The sequence below is a fragment of the Aythya marila genome, assembly GCF_965140915.1.
Source record: "Aythya marila genome assembly, chromosome: 3".
Taxonomy (NCBI): Eukaryota; Metazoa; Chordata; class Aves; order Anseriformes; family Anatidae; genus Aythya; species Aythya marila.
In genome coordinates this window covers 28276199-28301038 of record NC_139044.1, presented here as the reverse complement: position 1 = coordinate 28301038, position 24840 = coordinate 28276199, and the positions used below count along the sequence as shown (strand labels likewise).

Sequence of the window (24840 nt, the reverse complement as noted above, 5' to 3'; positions counted from 1 at the left end):
ATCAAAGATTTCTAGAAAGTCATCCCAGATCATCCTTAATTACCAAGAATGACATCATCATATTTTCACTATGTCATTTAATGTAAGTGTATGATTTAAAAAAAAAAAAAAAAAAAGACTAGAACTCCAGAGATGGGATTAGTTTCAGTAAAACAGCACCAGGTGTGATGAAATACAAAGTGATATGGAGACACAGTGTGAATTATTCTACTAATAAAAATTACAACGTGCTTGTCTAGTAGGCTGTATTTTAGACTGTATACTCTGCTCTAAAGTAAATCTAAATGGCATAAAATAGATAATTTCCAATAGATAATGACTTGAACAAACAACTGCTTAATGATAGCTCACTGTGTTCAGTGCAATTTTTTTTTTCTTTTTAATTTCCATTTGTTCTGCCAACAGAGTTCTGATGATCAATTACAACAGCTCACTTATTAAAAATATCAAATATCCCTTAATCCTTATTACTGTACTTAATTCCTGTTTTAACATCTGGAATTGGAGTCAAAGGCTGCAACTTCCGATCTCATACTACCAGAAATACAACCATATCATCTCAGTTCTCTATGTTAGAAGCTTTCCAGTCAGGTCACATGCAAAACCACTACTGAAGAAGCTCCTCATTTTTAAACACTTCAGTGATTTACCTTGTTCAGCCCGAGTTCTCTGTTTTATAATCTTTATGGCTTATTTCTAAAAGGAGATAATAAATACAAAAAAAAAAAAAGAAAAGAAAAGAAAAGAAAAAGCCTATAGTCAGATGAGAAAGTCACCATATTGTTTCCACACCTCCACCAGAAAATGGTTGAAGAGGCTGCAAATCAAACACACCTCATAGGTTTACTGCTCTAAGCATTAAGTTTCCTCTGTATATACCAGTGGGCAGAAAAAACTTGTGTTTTATATTCATATTACACTAGGATATAGAAGAGTAAAACAAGGTTAGCATGACTCTGTTGTAATGGTTGGTCACAATATAAATGATCAGAGAGATTCCATTTCAGAAAGTTAAATAAAAAGAGATTCCAACACATTTCTGCAGATGGGCAAATCAAACATTAATAAGACTGCTCTGAAAAATACCATATTAGAATGGTATTATGATATTGTAACATTAATAGATCATGTAAGTTCAAAGTAGCAAAGAGTCCTAACTTTGACATGTGCTAAATACTGAATTTTTGACTCTACAACCTAAATTACATTACTTGTAGGAAGCTAGAAACAAACCTTGCTTTAGAGTAGTAATATAAGTGACTTGCTGGCTTCTTAAATCCAAAACCGGAACAAAAATTAAAGACATGCAAACAAGTTTAGAGAAAGCTTGCACTCCTTGTAATAAACAGATAGGAAAGAAACACTCTCATACCATTGCTGCCAAGTCCTCCCTTTCTTTCTTCATTTCTTCCCGCAGTGCTTCTTTTTCATCAGTCCTCTTATTTAACTGGGCAGCTAACTCCTTTTCAAGACGATTTTTCTGGCGTTCCATCTCACTTTTCAGTTGCTCACATTGAACTAAAGCCTTAAAAAAAAAAAAGTAACACAAAGCAAACAAGTTTAAAACAAGTATTAAACAACAGCTACTTTTTAAGTGAAAGAAACCTAACGTAACTGTGATATGTATCTAATGATTACAGAGAAACCAATTTGCTATTAGAAAGGATTTTTTTTTTTAAAGATACTTCCTACAATGTTTTTGCATATCCTACTGTGTCAACATCTAAAATAGGCCTAACAAATTGAAAACATGTACATTTGTATGTATATACATGCCCTACTATAATTTATAAATTCTAAATTAATTTAGAAGTCAGGGCAAAGATGAAAGCATTTTTAGTGTATATTTTCCAAATAACTAGCTGTTTTTCTACAACCACAATGATTATTTGTTTTATATCACAGAATCACAGAATTTTCTAGGTTGGAAGAGACCTCAAGGTCATCGAGTCCAACCTCCAACCTAACGCTAACAGCCCTCCACTAAACCATATCCCTAAGCTCTACATTTAAACGTCTTTTGAAGACTTCCAAGGATGGTGACTCCACCACTTCCCTGGGCAGCCTGTTCCAATGCCTCACAACCCTTTCAGTGAAGAAGTTCTTCCTAACATCTAGCCTAAAACTCCCCTGGCTCAACTTAAACCCATTCCCCCTTGTCCTGTCACCAGGCACGTGGGAGAACAGGCCAACCCCCACCTCGCTACAGCCTCCCTTGAGGTACCTAAAAAGAGCGATAAGGTCGCCCCTGAGCCTCCTCTTCTCCAGGCTGAACAAGCCCAGCTCCCTCAGCCGCTCCTCGTAGGACTTGTTCTCCAGGCCCCTCACCAGCTTCGTCGCCCTTCTCTGCACCCGCTCAAGCACCTCGATGTCCTTCTTGTAGCGAGGGGCCCAAAACTGAACACAGTACTCGAGGTGCGGCCTCACCAGAGCTGAGTACAGGGGGACGATCACCTCCCTAGCCCTGCTGGTCACACTGTTCCTAATACAAGCCAGGATGCCGTTGGCCTTCTTGGCCACCTGAGCACACTGCTGGCTCATATTCAGCCGACTGTCCACCATCACTCCCAGGTCCTTCTCTGCCTGGCAGCTTTCCAACCATTCCTCTCCCAGCCTGTAGCTCTGCTTGGGGTTATTGCGCCCCAGGTGCAGGACCCGGCACTTGGCCTTGTTAAACTTCATGCAGTTGACCTCAGCCCATCGGTGCAGCCTATCCAGATCCTCCTGCAGAGCTTTCCTACCCTCAAGCAGATCGACACACGTGCATAGCTTGGTGTCATCTGCGAACTTACTGAGGGTGCACTCGATGCCCTCGTCCAGATCATCGATGAAGATATTAAAGAGGACCGGCCCCAGCACCGAGCCCTGGGGGACGCCACTAGTGACTGGCCTCCAACTGGACTTGGCTCCATTCACCACGACTCTTTGGGCCCGGCTATCCAGCCAGTTTCTAACCCAACGAAGCGTGCGCCAGTCCAAGCCAAGAGCAGCCAGTTTCTTGAGGAGAATGCTGTGGGAGACGGTGTCAAAAGCCTTGCTGAAGTCAAGGTAGACCACATCCACAGCCTTTCCCTCATCCACCCAGCGCGTCACTTTGTCATAGAGGGCGATCAGGTTCGTCAGGCATGACCTGCCTTTCATAAAGCCATGCTGACTGGGCCTGATCGCCTGCTTCCCCTTCAAGTGCTGCATGATGACTCTCAGGAGGATCTGCTCCATGAGCTTTCCTGGCACTGAGGTCAAACTGACAGGCCTGTCAGTTTTATATGTAAAATTCCTGAATGCACATCTCTAGAACCAGCCTCTAATACCTGACTCCTTGCAAACATTGGAAACCTGTGGTTACTGCTCAACTGCACAGCTGAAGGAAAACTTAAACTACGCATTTCTACTTGTTCTCCCCCAGACGGAAAGTACTGGGTGCAGAAGGCTAGAGAAGAAGCCTAGAAGATTTAAGAAAAGATAAAGAAAAGCTGATAAGACACAGGTTATATATGTGTCTCATGTGAAGTGTGTAATTTTTATTTGCCTGAACTGGATTATTGAAAGAAAAGCAAGTTTATACTTAAGAGGCACAATAGACACTCTCTTCTAAAGAAGCTAAAAGAAAAAAAAACGAAAAAGATTTAATTTCACCGATAGAAGTGAAATAGTATATTCTGAATATATCCAGTATATATACACACTGAAATAGTGTATCCTACCTGAAGGAGGCTAAAGTAACCCATGTTTAGGAATACTACCTTATTATCCTTTATTTTCAAACTTGTTCTTTTTTCAAAGTGCTTATTTTTCTTTTACTCAAAGCCAGTCTCTGGTACTCAGTTTCCTTGAGTATTGGGCTGTTCACAAGGGAAACAGATCAGATCATCCCACATGCCTGGTGACAGGACAAGGGGGAATGGGCTGAAGTTGCGCCAGGGGAGGCTTGGTTGGATATTAGGAAAAAATTCTTTACAGAAAGGCATTGGAATGGGCTGCCCAGGGTAGTGGTTGCGTCACCATCCCTGGAGGTCTTTAGAAGACGTTTACATGTAGAGCTTAGAGATACAGCTTAGTGGAGGACTATTAGTGTTAGGTCAGAGATTGGACTAGGTGATCTTGGAGGTCTCTTCCAACCTAGACAATTCTGTGATTCTGTGATCATGTTTAGAGGATTATCTAAGAGTCTCCGTTAGTTAATGTCAATTCTGCAGGACCCTTCTCAGTGTTTTTTTTCCCCATCAGCAAAGTCTACCTTGGAAAGGCAATCCCTCTGTTATTGCTTTGAATCCTTTTTTTCTTGTTGCTTTTGAAAATGTAACATCAGCATTAGTGAATAATTGTACGCTTAATATTGCTGTAGCTTGGTAGACATGCAAAACACAGTTCTTGCAACTCTAGAATAAATAAATAGAACTAAAAGATTTCTCTTCCTGTTCCGTCATATTACTGCAGTTTTTGAGCCTAGAAAAACAGACTACTGCTCTGTCTTATACACAGATGTAATACTTCACATTTCCTTGCTGCAGGGAAGAGGTGGCCTATAGAGACCATATGGAGCTGCTTTCTTTTTTATGTCAGAAGTAGTATAGGTACAAAGACCCATTTAATTAAAGGTTCTTTGTTTCAGTAAGCCATTTCTAACATAAGCTACCCTGAGTAAGATAATAGGGATTTTCTTTTTGAATATTACAAAGACCTCCAACAGCTACTGAAAAACAAACAGGAAGATCTGCTACTCTTATTTTATTACATAGATGAAAAGTATTTGGTACAGTTTTAAAGAAGAGTAAGTGAATAATGGTTGTATGAGACAACTTTGCCTGCCCAAAGAAAACTAGTTAGCAATTGAAAAATGTAACCCCTCAGGACGGGGTGAAACAGGTGATTACTGGAGAACAGTGGGTTCAAAAGGATTCTCTCTTTGAGTAAAAAACATGGAGCTATAATACTCAAGTTTAATAAGTATATAGGATTTCTAACTCTTATATTTTCCACCACTGCTCACAGTTAAAGACATTCCCCCACACACAAACTGGATAGATAGTAACAAACACTACTGATATAATTGTTCTATTGACCAAATAAGCAATTTTGTCCACTATTAAAAACAACAGCATTTCATTAAGAGAACAACATAAAAAGCCCCACCTCTCAATTCCATAGTAATTCCCTAATAACACAGTAGATGTCACTAAAAATCAAGGAAATAATTTAGGTCAAAATTAGTTGATTATATATACAGCAGCTAGGTCTAACATAAGCACTAGATAAGCACTGGATTTATCACTATTATTTTCACAGTTCCAAAAGGTTCACGCAGGTAGCATTCACACAGCACTTCTCATCTTCAAAGCATTACATTAGCTAATCAGTTCTTGCACTGCACTCATCTGAGGTAAAAAGAGGTGTCTGTAATCATTTCAAGTACTCTTTCCAGAGCAGCTCATAAATACGATATAAGAATTACCTTTCCATGTGTCTTGAATGCCTCTGAAAATTCTAATCTTTCAATTTTTATCTTCTAGTTGTGAAACTACATAAGAATTTAAATAATCGCTTAAGACTGCAATACAACCTATGGTGTTAGATGACAACTTAAGAATCCAAATACAGAGTTCCTGTTATTGCTCATAAGTATTCACACAATACAATTCTTTTAAAGCTACTACATCAGTGATAGAGGTCTTACGCATGTATTCTCTCATTAGCATGAAAACTAATTAACATTTGTAGCAGTTTCAAATACTCAAAAACTCTCATCTTTTTGATAAATTTACCTTTGTTTTTTCTAGATTGGCTTCTTCTGCCATTTGTACAGCTTGTTTAACTTGCTCATAAGCATTGGATTCTCTTTGCTGCATCTCTTTCATGTTTCGTCTCACTGAAACAAGGGCATCCATCAAGTCATCTCTTTCTCTGTATATAAAGAAAATGAGACTTCTTTCATGTCTTCCCACAAGGGGGGTAAAAACAGGTATATCAAAGATAAGATGTTAACATATAAGAAACAAAGGTGAAAAGCAAAGCAAGACTAGAACTACCATGGGTTAAGCATGAAAGACAGAATATTGCTAGGTACTGAGAATACTCAGCAGATACTAAAAATATCAATTGCTTGCTGATCGGTCCTTCACTTCAGAATTACTGACGGTAAAGACAGCAGAGCTCAAGTCATATACATATTGAAGCTGAATAACACTGAAGTTGGCACTGCATCATAGGAATCCATGTTAAAAAAAAAAAAAAGGAAAAGTTTCTAAAATATCAAAGTTATATGAAATTACCCTGTAAATGTAAAATAGAAAGAAAAAAAAATATATATTTAGGGTCAACAAGTAATTCAGATCAAGCCAATTCAGTTCCAGTTTGCAGACCTTTGCTGCAAACTGGAACTGAAGAATAAGACTCCTGAATTCTACATCCCTCCATAACTTCTTGAACTAAGAAATAACTGAGAGACTGAGACCTGTACCAAATGGAGTAGCATAATCAGTAAGAGCGTAGTACTTAATTTCACCTGTTCATTATTTTGACATGAAGTCTTTTCAATTAGAGTATCATTGTCTCCATTTATGTAAGGTACAACTAAATTCTGACTGAAAATCGTTGCTGTTTTGTGTGCATCTGCTGGATGGAATGGTAAAATAGTTGTGTGTGTTCATTTTAACATTTAGGCAAACTACTTAGTCCCTTTGAAAATCCCTACTGCAATATATTTGTCTTTAATAAGTCTTAGATCACAAAGATGTAGATTTCAGATTTTCCTGACACTGAAATGATGGTGTAAGAGGGAGAAAAAAGGTTAGCTCAAATCTTTTGTTTCAAACCCCCCTATAACACAAGGTGACAAAAATGTACTAGTTAATAGCTTGTTCAGATTTTCCACATGTTCTGTGACAAATAAATTACCGTATCTTATAGATTTTATACAACATTACATATATATAGCCTGTATCACTGTTTATTTAATCATTTAAATAAAAGCTACAATTTAAAAATGGCTGCTGCGAATAATTTATCTCTTAATCAAAGGAAATCACCCAAATTAGTTAGCAGTACATCCTATCCCAAACCCCAGACCTATTAAACAAGTCCAAGGAAAAAGGGATTACAATGGTAATGTATTCTAGATGTCCCTGGTAATAAAAGTGCAACATAGTTGTGTAAGAAAAATTTCTAACTATAGAAAAATAAGGAACTTATCAATCAAAATATACGGACTTCCATAACATTTGTCCTGACAGAGCAAAGGGTTTTCCTGTAGAATAAGTGCAGAAAACAATGACTATTAACAGCACCACACCTTGCTGTTTCCCACCATAATTACATGACTAATATTATTTTGCAGTCAGAATAAGCAGAAAAACTACATGGATTTCAGAGCAGTTCTGAGCTAGTCATATTCTGCCATCAATTTAGCATCACAATTTGAACTTGGGACTCCATTGTCCTGTAAAGGCACATCTTTACGAATGCAACCAAACACATTAGGACTTCTGTGGTTTAACATAAATAACTGTGCTTTCAATGAGAAACTAAATACCTCACAAACGTACTTTGTTACCCTCTCGATGATCTGCACATGAACATTAGAATGTGTCTGTGCAAGAACTGCCTCATGCTGTGCACATTTCAGACACAGACCACCAACCCGACCAGAATGTGTGGCTGAAACGAGGGACTTCTGGTGTTTTAGCCTTCCTTCCAAATCTTCGCATGTCTTCTGAGATTCTGAAAGGTCTTTTCTAGAAAGAAACAAAAAAATATTTCAGCAATAGTCAAACACTTTTACAACTTATATTTATATGCAACATATACTTACAGATGAAGACTTATAGAGAAGAGGAACTCTAAGAGTACCTGTAATGCATATTATTTTACACACCAGCAGCGTAAAGAAAACTTAAGAAATAATAGTTGAGCAACCCAAACGGAATTATTTATGTATATGAAACAAAACTGTATTAGTTTGTTCTTTCTGTACTGCCAGAAAACAGTGGAGTTATATAGAAAAAAGATTAGATGAAAATTGTAGACTTACCTATTGGCAAGAACAGAGAAAAGGATTCATCAGCAATAAAAACTGTGTAAATAAATTTATATATCAGCTGTGTGAATATTTCAGTATCCTAAGATATTTTTTTTCCTGTTCTTCTTGCTTATAGTATCATTAAGTCCACATTTCTCCTCTACTCTCATATTAACAAGAATGTGACAACTTAAAATAAAAGTCCCCTATGTTCCCTAAGAAAAATCCAGGTTTATTCAGCACATACTCTGATCACCACACACAAACTTGAGGTCAACCACATCTCCAGATAAACAGGGAAACAGGGGTAGGTTGTGGTTTTTTTTGTTCGTTTGTTTTTGTTTTTTAATAAATAAATAATAATAAAAACAACAACAACTTATCTCCAAAATTTTTACCAGGTGTTGTGAAAAAAAACAACAAACAAAAAAAACAAACAAACTTGCTCTAGAATTTCTAAGCATCTGTAAGGCCAAGTAGAGCATGAGCAGTAGGAATGCTGACATCAGGAAGTTCCAGACAAATGCACACTGTGCACATATAGATCAATTTGACAAATTGTGCAATGATTCCAAAACTTTTGGTTTGTTATGCAGGCCATCTGGGCAGCATACATGTAGCACGTCTGACACATTCTGGTTGCATTAGATTTACTGAGCATGCATGTTTATTTCCATCTGGGAAATCTGCATACTTTGCCCAATTTTAGTAGTCAGTGTATCAAATAGAATCACTATAACCTGAACAGAATTTGCTCTGCATATATTTTTTAGATGGCCGTGGTACAACAGATCTGTTGTTGGGAAGTCTAGGGCAGAAACTGGTGAGTCCAATGTAAATTCATGCTAAAAGTTAAAAACAAGGATAGTCCCACTGAAAGGAGTTTTGCACTTGAAAAAAATAAAATCAGTAAATCTCCAAATGCTTTGCAGAGCTTATATCTTCAAAGATCATGCCCTTCAGCGGAAAACAAGAACTTCAGTAGAGTAGTTACAGGAGTTTTCAAACCATTTGAACCTCCAATCTTTTTCTCTGAGTATATTTAACACTTCAAGCCAAGTGGACAGGAGAATACACAGCTGAGATTTAAGATTCTCCTTTACATTCACTAGCATGATTGGCTTTGCATATCTATGATTGCATCACTTCAGAAGGCATATTTAAACCATTAAGTCCTTTTACACTTGCACAGACACAAACACACAATTACGTAAATTTCAGGTATGTGAAATCTCAATTTATTCAGGGAAAAAAAAAACAGCTTCAGCAGCAACATCATGAATGCAAGTATACAGGGGAAAGTTTATTCCAGAACACCAAATTCTAAAGTGAATGCATCTGTTTCTGGTTTTCCATAGTCTGCTGACTATAATCACACCACTGTTACTTTGAAGAATACATTTCTTATTTTCATTATGTTTTTATTTTTAAAGATATGCAGGTTGCATGACTGGAAACACAGAATGCATGCTTCAAAACTGTGTTCTCATCCTCCAAAATCATTATCTGGATTAAACTACTTCAGTGCTTAAGATTTCTAAAAGTTGTGACACCAAACACTAGCAGAAGAGAACTAATTATGAAAGAGCTCACAAAAGTTAAAACTTTATTTTTATTGGGTTATCTGAACAGACGTGGAGTTTCCACATGGAAAATGGGTAAAAAGAATAAAGATTTCATATAAAGCTCTAAGGCCTGGTAACATCTGTAAATACAACAATTCAACTTAATTTATAAAATTTATATATTGACATAATAGCAATAAATTCAACTACATTACATTTCTATTTGAGAAAGCTTCTTGTAAAGCCAGCTTCCAGGGACACTACTAGACAACATGACCCATTCTGTTACTTAAATTCAAATAAAGAATGGTTCAGGTTGTCGTGAGCTGATAATATTTCCTCAACAATAATTTTAAGAAAAAAAAAAAAATCACTTTACCTTAGAGACTTTACTTGAGCATCAAGGATATTGACTTTTTCTTGATAAAGAAGTTTTAATTTCTCCTTTAGGAAAGATGGGAGAAAAAAGTTTTTTAGATTTCTTTAAGACAGTATTATGAAGAAACCAGACATCAGCCGCATTCACTCTTTTCCCCTGAAGATATAAATCTGAAATACTAGATCCAGAGAAATCTAAGTATCTCACATTATTGTGAAAATTTATGAAATGAATAACCCTCCTTTTTCTTATTCCTACTTAATGTGCCAGATTCTCATATGGTATGAACTGCAAAAGTTCCAGCAGTTTCAGTTATTTACAATAATTTAGATGAATCTCTTCAATCTTGCCTTCATTTTGCTCTTACTCTCCCCTAATTCAGCAGAAATAGTAGATTCTTCTAGTAAAACAGTTATTTATTTATAACACAATAACTCCAATTACCTGGAAATCCTATTACCACAAACTACATAAATGAATTAACCACAACAATGGCGAACACAATGGTGGTAATGAGCCAAAGAAACACCAGAGATTCAGCTCACTGTGATGTTTATAAAGAAGTCACAATCAATACGATACTCCCACTTTAACATGACAGAGGAAGAAGTGCAATTATTATAAAAACTAGCTTTCAAATAGGCGTTATGGATCACTGAAGATGTTTTCAGCTATAGATGAGGCATAAACTATCAAAAATACAGTTTTCTGTGAGAACTTAATAGATACCAATAATTATCTTGGAGAATTAAAGTGCCCTTTCAATTCCACAGCACACACATGCACATGGATAAAATACACCAAAAATTTAAATTAATCCTGTTCTTATCTCAGAAACTGGCAATGTTACCCAATTAATTTAGATTAAAGCAATTTAGAATATCATCCCAAGCTGAAGAAATAAAACAGGCACTACAACAACTCTGAATCACAAAGGCTCCTCAGTATCTCTAAAAGCACAAAAAGTGTAATTTGGCTCAGGAAAGGCAGACAAGATAAAGCTACTTTTGTACCTTACTGACCCTGCACTGCTACTGTAGTAGTAAGGCTCATTGCAAAAGAGCTTGCCTAAAGGCTTGCCTGAATTACAGCAACTAGCTCCCACTTGCTTGTGGGTTGTGTTACTGCCAAGAATCTCCAAAGTATAGTATATGCCACTACTGACATGACATTCTTAAACTGAGACTTATGTCTGGAAGTCAACATCTGCAGCTACACTCTGCCATCCGTATCTAACTGGATAACAATATTAATTAGGGAATAATGAGGAAATGATGCTTAAGACAATAAAACCTGACCTCCAATTAAGCTCCAGTCAACTAAAACTCCTCCTGTAAGCCTGTTACAAAAATAATTTTCAGAACTGCAGCAATAACAAAGTACTGAAAGTTTTTCCAAAGGTAAAGAATGCTAATACCAACCAGTTCTACATGCCATTTTTCTATTTCTCCAACAGATGCTGTAACCAAAGCTGGATTTTTGTTATCTGCTGCTGATGAGGTGACTGGCTGATGCAGACTATAGTCATTACCACCTACAGGCCAGGAGTTCCGAGTATTTGCCTAAAATAAAAATATTAGTGCTTCAGTTATACTTATGTAGGCTGTATTTTTAAACAAATATTAATTATGTGAGTATTGAATCTTATGATTTTCATCACAGTAGAATTTAAGAACCAATAAACAACTTAATTAGGTTAGCAACCTGTGAAGTTATCTACGGAAATCCATGTTTTCAAACTGTCATTAGGTTTTGACTAAAATTCAGTTTGAGGATGACCATTTATATAGCCTTCATTAATAGGAGTTATGTCTCTGAACCTTGATTAATACAACAACAAAAATAAAACCTTACTGAGGTATCTAGAAGAGTTTGTTCTCTCAAAGTATGTTCTGCAGCCAGAAATTTCAGTTTCTGATGGAGGTCCTCATTTTCAAGCACAACCACTCGAACTTGTTCTCTCATCCCATACAATTCCTCCTATATGATAACAGGAACTGCATGTAAAAGGCTCCTTGAGACAATTAAATACATCTTGAGACCAAAAGTCTAGGTTAACACTTTCAAACAAAATGAGAATGTTCAAAGAAGGAGTCATTATATGGATATTTAAGGTACAAAAATACTTCTTAAAAATATGCTTATTTCCATTTCTAAGATAAAGTAAAAATGTCTTTGAAGGTCTTTAGACTCTAAATAGACACCAAGATACATGGTAAGGCTCAGTGTTGACTGAATTGTGGCTTGTTCGTTTTTGGTCATTACAACAATCAACCTCAAGGCTAAGTGCAAGAAGCTGTTTTTAAGGCAATTCTTCATATTTGGGTACCATGGTTTCATATTCAGGTGAAATATATTGTGTAAAATACCTTGCAAAACTTCACTTCTGCTTCTAAATGGTTAATATACTGAGACTGATCGTTAATTATAGGAACAAGATCAGAAAGGCCTGGTAAATCTTCAGCTGCAGCTTCTGGAGGTTTCTGTAGGAAATAAAGAATACTGTGTGTTATTTTCTGATTTTCCACTTACTGCAATAAGATGTTACTTACACACAGATTATTATTTATGCTTAATAAAAAAAACAAAACACCAAGTACTAGATCATGAGGAAGGGATAAACAGGAAAAACTTCAAATCTTCAGTACAAAAAAAGTAAATTTGTCATTCCTGTCAAAATGTGTTACTGCTTGATTAAGCACACTATAAAATCAGGAAAAAAATTATACCCACCGACCAATGTCCAAATGAAATTCACACCGCTATTTATTATTCATTTTAGAAAAGTGTTCAGGAATATTTTCTGCTGTGAGATTAACATTAAAAATCCCTTGAATTTTAATTGGTATGCATCAAAGGATACACCTCTAAGTGTTCATTAATAATTGCTGCAGAAACACAACTATGCCAGTTCAATAGCTCCACAGAAACACACAAAAATATGTAATAGACACTACACTTAACAAAGAACCTGGTATTTTAAGAGACTCTACAACTTTACAGAATTTACTCCTAAGAATACAGTACGAATTAAATAAGAATGTAAATAAGTCTACTATTAAAATATCCTTCAAATCATAGCTGAAATGTCTTCCTGAAAACTACCACCTCTTTGATCCTACTAGCAACACACAGGCTTTGTCACTCTGAAAAAGGAGCTAATTTAGAGTAGTTATTACACAACTATTTTGCATATTATAGTAATTTATTGAGATCTAATGAAATATGACATACTTTAATAATTTTAATAGAGTAACAACATTAACCATGAATATGATAGTCTACAATGAAACTGCTTCTGAATTTGTTAAATATTTTTGTGACTAGTCTCAAACGACAAATTCAACAATCCACTGCTTTCAGAGTCTCACTCATCCTCTTTACATATTTCAGTATTGCTGTACTACCTTAGTTTGATTTTCCACTATTGAACTATACTAACTATTCTCATTCCTGAAGGTAATGTCTATCAGTGCAAGCCACCTTTGAAAAAAATAAATAAATAAACAATTAAAACCGAGGCAGTCAAATTGGAACACATTTCTAAACAGAACATACATCCTCTTGTAAAAAAAAAAAATCTGCACTTTTCAGTAATTTACTGAACTGGAAAACATAACTGACAAACATAAATAGGGTAAGTGTCCCTTCTTTGTATTGTTTTCTGGAAAGGATACAAAGTCTGCAAATTAGGTCCTCTTGGAGGATGAGCAGATACATTTCTAGCATTAGTTTGCTGTTCCGGGCAAAACAGGCTCCTTGTGCTGATCTCTAGGTAGTTTTGAAACTGTTACAATTCTACCTTCAGTGATCTTAGGTCAGAATCAAACCTTTTTGTGCAAAAAAAATATCAATTGTATGCTTTTCAAATACACCTAAAGTTTTAAAGATTCTAGAACTCATTTTCAGGAACTACTTAATTGAACAGCTGGACTGTTAGTCTTCTGAACCTCCTAAAATATTCAGAAACCTACATCTTTGTTTTGAAAGAAATAGAAACGTTCACCATTTAAAATAAATTAAGCTATTAGTGGCTAGCTATTGCATCTTATAGTTACCTTATCTAGAAGTTGGTCATCTGACAAGAATTGACAAAAAAAATGTTATATTTTCCAAGATGAGGTATTAAGACTCCCTGCCCAGCTTTAAAAAAAAAAAAAAAGGAAAAAAAAAAACAATAAAATCCACTAATTGGGTAAAACCAAACAGAAAACAAAACAAAAAAAACACCAACCACCATACACACACAAAAAAAGAAATAACTATGCTATGATGGCAATGAATATCCAAACCTTACATGAGAATGAATAACCATACCTGTAAAGGCAACAGAAATTTCTGGCAAGAAAAGCCTTCCTATCAAATGATACCTAATGTAAATTCTGCCATAGGAAAGTGGGATTCTTGAGAGATCTAGAGCTAGAATTGAGGAGAAAAATGCAGGGTTTTCCAGAACCATCTAGAAAAACATTTATAGAATAAACTCTGAATCTGTAATCTATTTCACCTTGGCTCAGTGCATGTAAGTGTTCTGTATACTCAGAATTCACAGTGCTTTAGAGGCTATTTATCTCAATTAGTTTATATAGTCTCTTTTTTTTTATTAAAAAAAAAAAAAAAAAAAAAACATTTGTTGGGGAAGGGAGAAAGAAGAGACAAAATATACATGTGTATGTGTATCCATATATCCTAAATAGAACATATTACGGTTCCAAGAATATTTGGAATCCATTGCTCTGCTCCTCCAGATCCCAATTGACTTCCCAACTCTTCTCTGAAAGTTTAAGACACTGCAGTTGAGAATTCGTATTACCTCACTGAAAAGTTTACACAACAGTGTTGTTTGACAGTGGGAAAAATTCCTTTTCTACTCAAATTTTTCCACTGAAGAACAGTACTCATGTTTAACCTAAGAAACACTTGCATAAGATATGCAAGAGTGCTAGAGAAGAGTTTCAACAAAGAAAAGAATATGTAATATTTTCTTCTGACAGAGAAGCAACGGGGGACTAGTTAACCCACAGCCCTGTCACAGTGATATTTCATTATTTATAAGCTTCTACCTGCCATTTGATGGGATGAATGCTTGTTAGATAATTAGTGATTCATTTCTTTAACCACATAATTGTTATCACTTAATTTGGGAATTTTAATAAATTTTCTGATCACAGCCCCAAAATAATGTGTTATAGAACAGAAGAACAGAGGTCAAGGGAAACATATTTAATGTAGGCCAACTATAAAAATCAGTATGAATTACCAAACATTTATGCACAAGTCTCAGAAATGTTGTTCACATTTGCATTCTTGACACTGAAAAGTTTACCGTATGAACACAAGGGTTTATAAAATATAGATGCTTGGCAGCTTTAGAGGTTAGTGTTCTACACACTGACAAATAGTTTTGCCAACATCCCAAATAAGTTGGTCCACCTTGTACTTTTACAGAATGCCTCAAATTTCCAAGCCCCAGGAACTGGGCACTCCATGCTGGCACTCTTGAACCTGCTGCCCTGTCAACTGGCACGAGACAACGGGAAGCAGTTGCAAAAACTTAAACTACAAGGACAGCATCAGGATCTTGGGCTGGGGAGTACGAAAGGCAAACCTCTGCCTGATTATCTGGGTGTGGTTTAAAGAGAAGTACTTATTTGATGTCTCCTGCACTTGTAATCAGCAGGCAAAAGAAAGGAATTTTGTTAGGGCAAATGTTACTTATATGTACAAAAAGTTGTGATGTTTACTAAACAGTATGCTTGCTGTGAAATATTTTATTTACCTATAGAGTCATGTAGTTATCTACTACTCAGTAGTCATCAGGTATTTCATCATAATTCAAAGAAAAAGGTTAAGGTTACTCATAATATGTGTTTGTTTTCCTTGACTGTTAGGGAATTGGTTTGTATTTACACATGAAGCATTTCTGCAGTATCCAGCAAACCAACAGACAAGATGGTATCAGACAAGGATGTGTGTAAGCATATGCACGCACACTTTTGTAGCTGCACATTCTTTGACTTTTACACTGTGTCCTCAAAACACGTGCGCATTTCTTCCTTTCAAAGGCTCCAATGCTCTATCCATACAATAAATACCATATTTTCTGTTTATTCCTCCATCCTTTAATAGAATCATAGGATATCCTGAGTTGGAAGGGACCCACGGGGATCACTGAGTCCAACTCCTGGATACAGCCCTTGAAATACACCACGATTACGCTTGTTTCTTTGGAAAAACCATCTTGTTTTCTCAATTTTTCCACTTGGCTAAAATTTCTTTAAGTAGAAAACTTGGACAAAGATGAATTAAAAGATGCTTTAAAAAAGAAAAAAAAAAAAAAAACCACACTTTCTCCATCCCCCCATGGGTTAACCACAAATTGATACTGAGTCATATAGCCTCAAGATCAAACAATGATGCACCATTCCCCTGAGATACAAAACTCTAATTCTATCCTGCACTACTACGAGGCACAAGTGCCTGTCAGGACAATCAGACTGAACTCGGGGATTTTGGAACTCTATGAGAAGTTGAACTTTCAATAAAATTTTCTCAATATCAGAACAGTGGAGCTAAGACTTATTACACAGGCTCAAAGCAACAGAAGAGGAACATGTCTTTCCAATTTCCCTACTGCTAATTCAACTTTGACAGGGAAGAGTTGCTTGCATGGTTTGGTGCAAACCTACCCAGGCAATAGAAGCCACTGTAAGATTGAACTGAAACAATGTCTTCAATTGTTTTTTTTCCCCTGCTGGTTACAGAAAAACTGCTATATACCAGTAACTGACCTGTATACTGCATGTATTTTGGTGCAGTTCTGCTGCAGGAAGGATACATTTGAGAAGACAAGATAAGGCTATCCCTTCCATTTAGTTTACTGACTTTGGCAGAGACCACTGCATTTTGGTGCAGAGCTACAAATCCTGTTGTTACACGGACATCTATAATCCTCTAGAGAAAACGCACGGTTATAGCGCAAGTAAGCCTTTCTGAGCCCTCTGAGTATAGTCATAAAGGAAAACAGAGACTGCTTTTACAGAAATTTGGCCATGCAGTCAATCCCAACTGTTTCAAAAACAAAAAGGATGAATTTTAGTGGAGAGAAGATGATGAGAAAGCTTAAAGTAATGTGAACTGTCACCTATGCATCATGGTCAACAAAAAAAAGAAATGTCTAGATCCTGTATTAGGAATTTCTTTTTCTTCTGCCATAGTCATAAACAAGCCAAGTTCTGACCACATCCTAGAAAAAAAAAAAACCTTACATTTTGGAATATAAGAATGATTCATCCTGGATAGTAGGAAATTACTGATCTCAGCATGCATGCTGTTCATTCAAATAACACAAAGAAACAAGAAGAAACATACACAGAACAGCATCTTCCTCCTTGATGGAGAGACTTCACTTTCCATTCTTTCTTGATGTTGCAACAAAATCTTAAGTTGATTAGCTAGGAAGAGATAAAAACATTTATTGTAAGCAAGAAGACTGATTTTTTAGGGGGGGGGGACGACTGATTTAATATCGCTTCTAACAATTTTTAAGCTATTCGCCTTCTGAGTAATCTTACCTGCATGACTGTGCTGTAGATCCTGCCAGGCTGAATTCTCACTGTCATCATTGCCATGGTCCACATCATCATTGCCCTTGTCCACAGAGGACTCATCAAATCCAACTTCATCCTTACCCTCTGCAAACTGTCTTTCTTCCAAGGCATATTTCAATTGATGGATACTTTCATTAGCACGCTCTGCAGTAAAAAGAAAAAAAAAAAAACATAAAAGAAAATATTTACTGATTGACAATTTGTTTGCAAAAAAATGCAAAGACTAAATGCATTCGGCATCTGTTTAGCTTGACTCCTTCATCTGAGGCCAGCCGCTGGAAGTAATTGTCTAATGCAAACACCAAAACTATGATATGTCAACAACTTGAGGGAGAATCATTTACCACATTTGTAAAGAACAAGCCATAAACAGTATGTTAGCCTGTCAATGCATTAAGCCTCTGCAACAGCACAAGTACCTGCTATTAGAAATTGCCAGCAGAAAGAAAGCTTCAACTACTTATTTGACCCCAAAACATTTCCTAGTATATATGGCTCTATTATTTTTAAATGAATATAAAGCTCATGCTATATTTCGTATAACGTGGAGGATCAGGCTCTAAGGACAACATTTGTGAATTCTAATGGTGACACCTCACATGACAAAGCAATGACTAGTACAAATGAAAAATATCTGAGTAACTGAAATAAAAACTCAGCAACAGGAAACTGTGATTAAATAAAGATAGATGACTTCTGACCAACTGCAAAAAAAAACACATCATTCCAGAAAACCAAAAGCAAAAAACTATTTCCAGATAAAACGAAATACTTTATGAACCCTTCCAACAACTGGCTGACTTAGGGGTGATACAGCAACATTCTTTTCTCATTTTCAATATGTTTTTCTTATATTTATTTTTCCCTTTTCCTTCTTTCATCTGATTTCATAAAAACAGCAAACTTTCTAACCACAAATGCCATATCACTGCACTACAGCTGAACACATCTGATATGCCAGAAAAGAAACTGGACAGATTTGCAGCTGAAAAGGTGACAACTGCATTGCAAATCAGAAAACATGGGATTGGTTTTAGACAGTGACACTTCTTTTTCACGCTGTAGGACCTCAATCAGTTAATTCACTAACTACATTGTTTCTTTTAACTACCTGTGTATAAATGAAGATGAGTAATTTCTCTTCCCTTTAAGCCATGTATATACTAAGACAGGAAAGTAATCTAGCATAGTATGGCTTTCTGCAATACTCAGAGCAGAACCTCTAGGTTTTATTTACTGGTAAAGCTCTTTGGTTTTCAGTATTTAAAGGACTTCAGATCCCTGTGAAAAATTGCAAGCTAGCAACAGAACTTGATGAATCTCTTTTCTTTGATGTATTGGGCTCAATCCAACTGCTCCATAAAAAGTTGCCAACTATCATGTGTAAGTCACAGGCAGTACTTACCATAAGGGACAAGCAAATAACTTACCTAACGCCACAGCTGGCCAAACACCTAAGAGAACGAAAACCACTGCGAATTATCTCAACAACAGAAGCAACCAGGGAAACTAACTGGTTCGAGACCTCATTGCTGTAGGTACAAAGAAACCCCGATCCCTTCACCTAAACATCAGTACAATCTTGGACTAGATTAAGCTCAGTTAAGCATAATGGTTCAGACAAAACCAATAGGACCCTAACTGAAACATTAATGTTCAAACAGCATGTGCTATATATTCTACCTGCTTAATAATACTTCCATGTCCTGAAAGAAGTATTGATATCTCTTTTTATTTTCTCTACTCATTTTAACTACAACATCTAAGTATTACATTCTGAAGATACATTACAGGTATCCTTTTTTCCAGAGAAGAATCTTTATATAAATATAAAGGGTAGAAGGTGGTTTGTTTTGTGTGTGTGTGCGTGTGGGGGGGGGGGGGGGAACACCACTACTGCTGCAGAACAACTTTAAAAAATAAAAAAAAATTAAAGACACTACAGATCCATTCAACATATCCAAAAAAAACTTTAAGATAAAGGCTAGAGTCAAAACACAAAATACAACAAGGAAGAGGTTGGTGTATTTCCAAGTAAGTAGTAATCAGTTTTGGGGAAAAAAAAAAAAGATAAAAGATTGAGAACAATTTGCTACTGAGAGGAAAGCAGAGAAAAAAAAAACACACAACAACAAAACACAAACAGTGAAGGCATTGAACTGTGTCTGCATTGCCTAAACAAAAGACGTTTTTTCAGACATTGCCCAAGACTGTCTATGAAGAGCACTCCTTTAAACGAAAGCACCAAAGCTACCTCATTCATGAACTCAGAAATGCCACAGAAAATACTCTCGAGCTAATGGAGAGCTTAGCAAAAGAACCAACCATCCACAATAACAGAAGTGCCTGCAAGAAACAGAAAATAACTCCAACTGACAGAATTGTTGAGCAACATAAATTGGAGAAAAACTACAAAGTTGCTTTACCTCTATCATCTACAGAAAAAGGTCTAGTTCTAATAATGTTTACAGGAAGATAAGTGGAAGTTTAACATGTCACTTGTTAATATTCCACAGTTCCCAATCAGAGAACAGCCCTAGAAAGTAGGAGGAGACAAAATTACAGTGATTCTTTAGGGCTAAAATAATATAAATAGAATTTATGTGAAACATTAACCAACAAGACAGGAAATTAGACCAGTTGGTGAAAACAAAGATATTTAAAGAAAATTTTACAGTCCAAAGTATATTAACATTGATTTTGTTTCTATTGACACTTATAAAACTAAAAATAGTACACCATGTAGTCTCTTTCTCTGGAGATATTCAAGGCCCATCTGGTCACCTACCTGGGTAACCTGCTTTGGCAGCGGGGTGGGAGCTCTTAAGGGATCTCTTAAGTCCCTTCCAACCCCGACAATTCTGTGATTGACTTCCTGAATATCTACTCATTCTTGGAAACGTGAGGTATGCAAGAAGTTTTTAAAGGTTATTTTGTTTTGAAACAGAAAATTAGTTATTTATATTAAAAATATTTGCTGGAGAGATTTTCACAGGGTGGTAAAAAAAAAAAAACACAAAACACAACAAACTGTCCTTCAATAACAGTAATATGCACTCACCTCATTATTTTAAAGTAAGTATTCAAGTACACTAACTAGAATTGATTTTTTCATCCCCAAGTGAAAGATGGTTGATTGAAATGAAATTTCACATGAAATATCTGCTCAGAAACAAAGAAGCAAGCTGAGAAATTGCTTTCAAGTTTTTATTGTATTTTGTGCGGGCTTGTAATTTACCTTACTCACCATTCTGCTACAGAGCTATTCTTCATACCACAGCCGTAGCCAAGCACAGGCACGTGATCTACCATGCCACTAATGCACTACATGGCAGTTTGAGACTGAAGCTATTGTATTAAATGTGCTTCTAGGACTTTACATGTAAACATTCAACAACAGACGATACCAGGCTGCTCATTAGGCCAGGCCTCTAAAGGTTGTAAGATGTGTGTAACACACGGATGTCTCAGAATAATGAGTTACAGAACCGTCTGGTTTGGCTTCTCAGCTTTCATACTTGCTTTGCATTGTTACATGAGAAATCTGCTATTTTCAACACCTCCTTTAGCCAGCTATCTTTAAGAGGAGGTTGTTCTCTAGAGCTGCAGCATTCATCCCTACCAGTCCCTATACCAGCTTTTGCTGCAGAGTATAAAGTACATGTCTACGGTCTAGAGACCCTCACCTGTTGGAAACACCGAGCACTTCCCAATCCTTTCTGATGGATTCCCCGACCTTGAATGCATGTTACATATTCTGTTCAGCAAGAACACCTAGAAACAATTGCCAAATAAAAAGCCTAATAAAAGAGAAAAAAAAAAAACAAAAAACAAAAAACAACAACTTACAATTATAGATTACCATTTAAAATTCCTTAGCTGCTAAAGTGTCCTAGCTCACTTGGAAAGCTGGTAACTTGGCCACATCTCATTTTTCCTGGGACTGCATGTCTCTCCTAATTTACTGAAAAAGACACAGAGTCACATAAGGCAGATGCACAATAAAGTTTTCTTTGTAGAAGTCTTGTATTTCCTCTGTTCTTACAGCTTCATCCCCTGAAACTACATAAAAGGATACTGCACTTGGCAATGCAGTGGAATAGAGAACATTGTTTCCGCATTTCCTTACAGTAAAGATTTATAAGTTGCCTCTATCAGACATTGTAGCTAAAAGGGATGGCCTCTCCCTTCTCTTAAACCAACTCTGACCCAAAAGCAAGACAGCGTTGTTCACTTCAAAGGGTTGCTTATTTATGGGGCAGAAAATTCATATTAAAAAAAAAGTGAACAATTCTCTGTCCAAAGAGTTAGGTGAATGCTAGAAATAAAGTACACTCTAAAAATCACATCTTTCATGTATTGACTGCTGTTGAGCCGAAAAGAGAAAGCTGAGCTGAAAGGTCACCTGCTGTCACACCCTCCTCCCTCTTCATACCAACGTAGAAGGAGGCTCGCTGGATGTTCACGCCACAACTGCCCATTTTTGGTGGTTAGTGTGACTACAACAGCACAGCTCTTACTCTCTGTTAGAAAATACCTCTCTTCCCTTGGGGATAACTTAAATAGAAATGCTATTATGGGGATAACTTAAATAGAAATGCTATTATCTCCTAAAGACTTTGAAGTTCATTTGAAACGGTTTCAATTGTGTGAAAGTTTACATAGTAACCTAATAACCCAAGCCGTACAAATACCACCCTCCTAACTCTGCGTTACACACAATGTGAAAGATTGCAATTTTACGAAGTCTAGACTAATCAGGAAAAGCCCTGCTATAAAGCCTTCATTATTTCCATCAGAAACCTCTCTGTTGGGCTCTAAGACCAATTATTTTTTGGTCACATTTTTGGCCTGGCTTTCTGTCCTCTGGCTACAGGAGTCAGTTCACTGAACACTTGGGCTTCCCCACATACCAGTACTGAGGGATTTTTCTTAATAAAGGACACAGCACTGAAGAGTAATTGGTAATCTTTGTGAACTTGTGCACTCTTCCATCATACTGAGTAAGGCTGTGAAATGATTCTTCTGATCTCCAGAATGGATGGTTATAACCTGTTGCCATGTGTCAGCCTGGGTCCAGATAAAGTCAAGGACTACAAACAGTGTAAATGCTGCATATCAAAAATACGTAACAGTGCCCAAGGCTATCTGAAGCTCCTGAATCCAGATGACATGAATGATACAGGTTTGTAAAAAAAAATCCCAAATTGCGTAACTGCGGGTAAAACAAGTAAAGAATTAGGTTCAGCAGCACATGAAATAATAGATCTATTTGTTCCACATTAAATCCATAAAGCTACCAGGAACAATGTGAGCAATGGGGTTGTTTGTGATATTGCCCTGTTGGTATCTGCTCATTGTGAGGCACTCCTGGATGTAAGGGATCAGACCTACCTCTGCGCTGTACAGAAAGTCCCTGCTTCCCAGAGGGGAAAAGAAAACAGCCACTAGAAGATTGTGCTCTGAAGTAGCTTACAAACCATAATGGATATCGAATAAGGCAATCCAGTCAGAAATAGGAAAAAACAAAATCAGTTTTATGAACAGAATATATCCAAGTCATTTGATATGGTGAGCTCTCCTGTTACCCTTATACAGAGTTAAACAGTCCAAGATGCAAGATTCATGAGAAAGGCCCTTTGAAGTTAGTTACAAGAGAATTAAAGCTATCACTTACAGCATCCAGATAACTTGGTACACAGGCATGCTTCAGACTCCACATATGAAAACACTATAATCTTGTCACAACTACAAAGATACTGTATACACAAGTATATATACACACATACTTGTGTGTATGTATGTACACACACATATATATATACAGACACACACACATGTATATATAAAACAGTCCCCAAGCATCTCAACAGATTTTCTAGTTGAGGGAAAGAGAAATTCCACTGGAACATTTTAAATGCACAAAGAGCCTAAGACAAAATTAGAAAAACTGGAGCTCTGTTGCAAAATACTACAAAAGCCTGTTTTCATGGCAAATTTGAATCGAGGAATGAACCAAACTTACCAAACCACACACACAAAAGAACATCTACATGAAGAAATATGAAGCATGCTGAAACTATGAGAACACAGGCAGAGGGCTGTGGCTTAGACTCCAGAGGCTTTTGGCTTCCCCTGCTGTCACGGCCTAAGGAAGCCAAGAGCGTCACGCCCCGCAGGGAGCCCAGGCAGCTCGATGTAACCACTGAATCCAGACATAACCACTGAATCCCCACATTTCCCTGTGCTCCAGCAGGACGGACGCCGAGCAGAGCACACTGCCTGCATGCTCTAGAGCTCAACTACACACACCAGTGCATCTCCTGGAGGATGAGCACAAGAAACCCGCCTTCACCACCACACTTTGGACTCGCAGTGGCCAGCAGAAATTAGCCTCCAACGCTTAAAATGAAGAAGCAGGTCAGGCGCTGCACTGTACGGAACAGGAGCTCGAATTCCTAAGGTATTTCGGTGACAGTGCAGCCCCCTGCCAGACCTGCACAACAGCAAGCAAGCAAGCCTGAAGCAGCGTTCCAGGCAGAAGATCATCACAAGCTCTCTAAAAATACAGCAAGCGCTGTGAAACACGTCACATTTCCGACACATTCCTCCAGCTTGTGCCTATGCCTGCGCTGGTGCAGCAGAAACGAACAACAATAATAAGCCTTCCTAATCGAAACTCTCTCTTGCGCGACAGCAATACTTTGCACTGGGGCAAACCCGTTTCGCCAACAGAAGTTTTACCCAGCAGTAATTAAAACGTTAATTTATCGCCCCTCCACGGCCAGGCACAGCCCCAGCCGGAGCCCTCAGCCCGAAGCCGGCACACCGAAGTTACCCGGGGCCCCCTGCCCTCACCGCAGGGGCGAGGGAGCACGGCGCCGTGCTGCCGTTGCGGAGGAGCTGCCAACGGTCACCTCCGCCAACGGCTCCAGCCGGGCAGCACCGCTCGGGTAGGGGGAAGGCGGGGGGGGACCCGTGTGACCAAGAGAACCGCTCCGGGCCCCCCACCGCACCGCGCCGCCCCCGCTCACCTCGGAGGCGCCGCTGGTAGCGCTCCAGAGCCGCCGCCAGGCCGGGCTCCCCGCCGGGCTCCCGCATCAGGACGCCGCCGGCTCCCGGGGCCACGCTCGCAGCGAACTGCCCTGCGGCTTCCAAGGGGCAGGGACTACAAGTCCCGGCACGCAGCGCGCCGCGCGGGGGCTGCTGGGAAGTGTAGTCCCCGAGAGGAGGACGGGCGCCCCTTTGTTGGGGCTGGCGGCCGCGCTCGCG

The 24840-nt window shown here is 37.7% G+C and overlaps 1 protein-coding gene across 6 annotated transcripts in view; it reads right to left on the bottom strand.

Moving 5' to 3' along the window:
- The window catches only part of SDCCAG8 (SHH signaling and ciliogenesis regulator SDCCAG8), a 114853-nt gene extending 90026 nt beyond the window's left edge, over positions 1-24827 (bottom strand). For 5 of the 6 annotated variants that reach the window (XM_082755544.1, XM_082755545.1, XM_082755546.1 and 2 more), the window contains exons 1-10: positions 24603-24827; positions 17533-17712; positions 17330-17412; positions 12328-12441; positions 11813-11938; positions 11380-11520; positions 9959-10023; positions 7542-7730; positions 5763-5901; positions 1373-1525 (exon numbers count right to left, since the gene is read on the bottom strand). In XM_082755544.1, coding sequence (XP_082611670.1) covers positions 1373-1525; positions 5763-5901; positions 7542-7730; positions 9959-10023; positions 11380-11520; positions 11813-11938; positions 12328-12441; positions 17330-17412; positions 17533-17712; positions 24603-24669 — 1257 coding nt within the window. In that variant the 5' untranslated portion in view covers positions 24670-24827. The remainder of the gene's footprint in view (positions 1-1372; positions 1526-5762; positions 5902-7541; positions 7731-9958; positions 10024-11379; positions 11521-11812; positions 11939-12327; positions 12442-17329; positions 17413-17532; positions 17713-24602) is intronic. The other variant, XM_082755547.1, reaches the window with a different exon arrangement.
- Between the last annotated feature and the right edge of the window lie 13 nt (positions 24828-24840).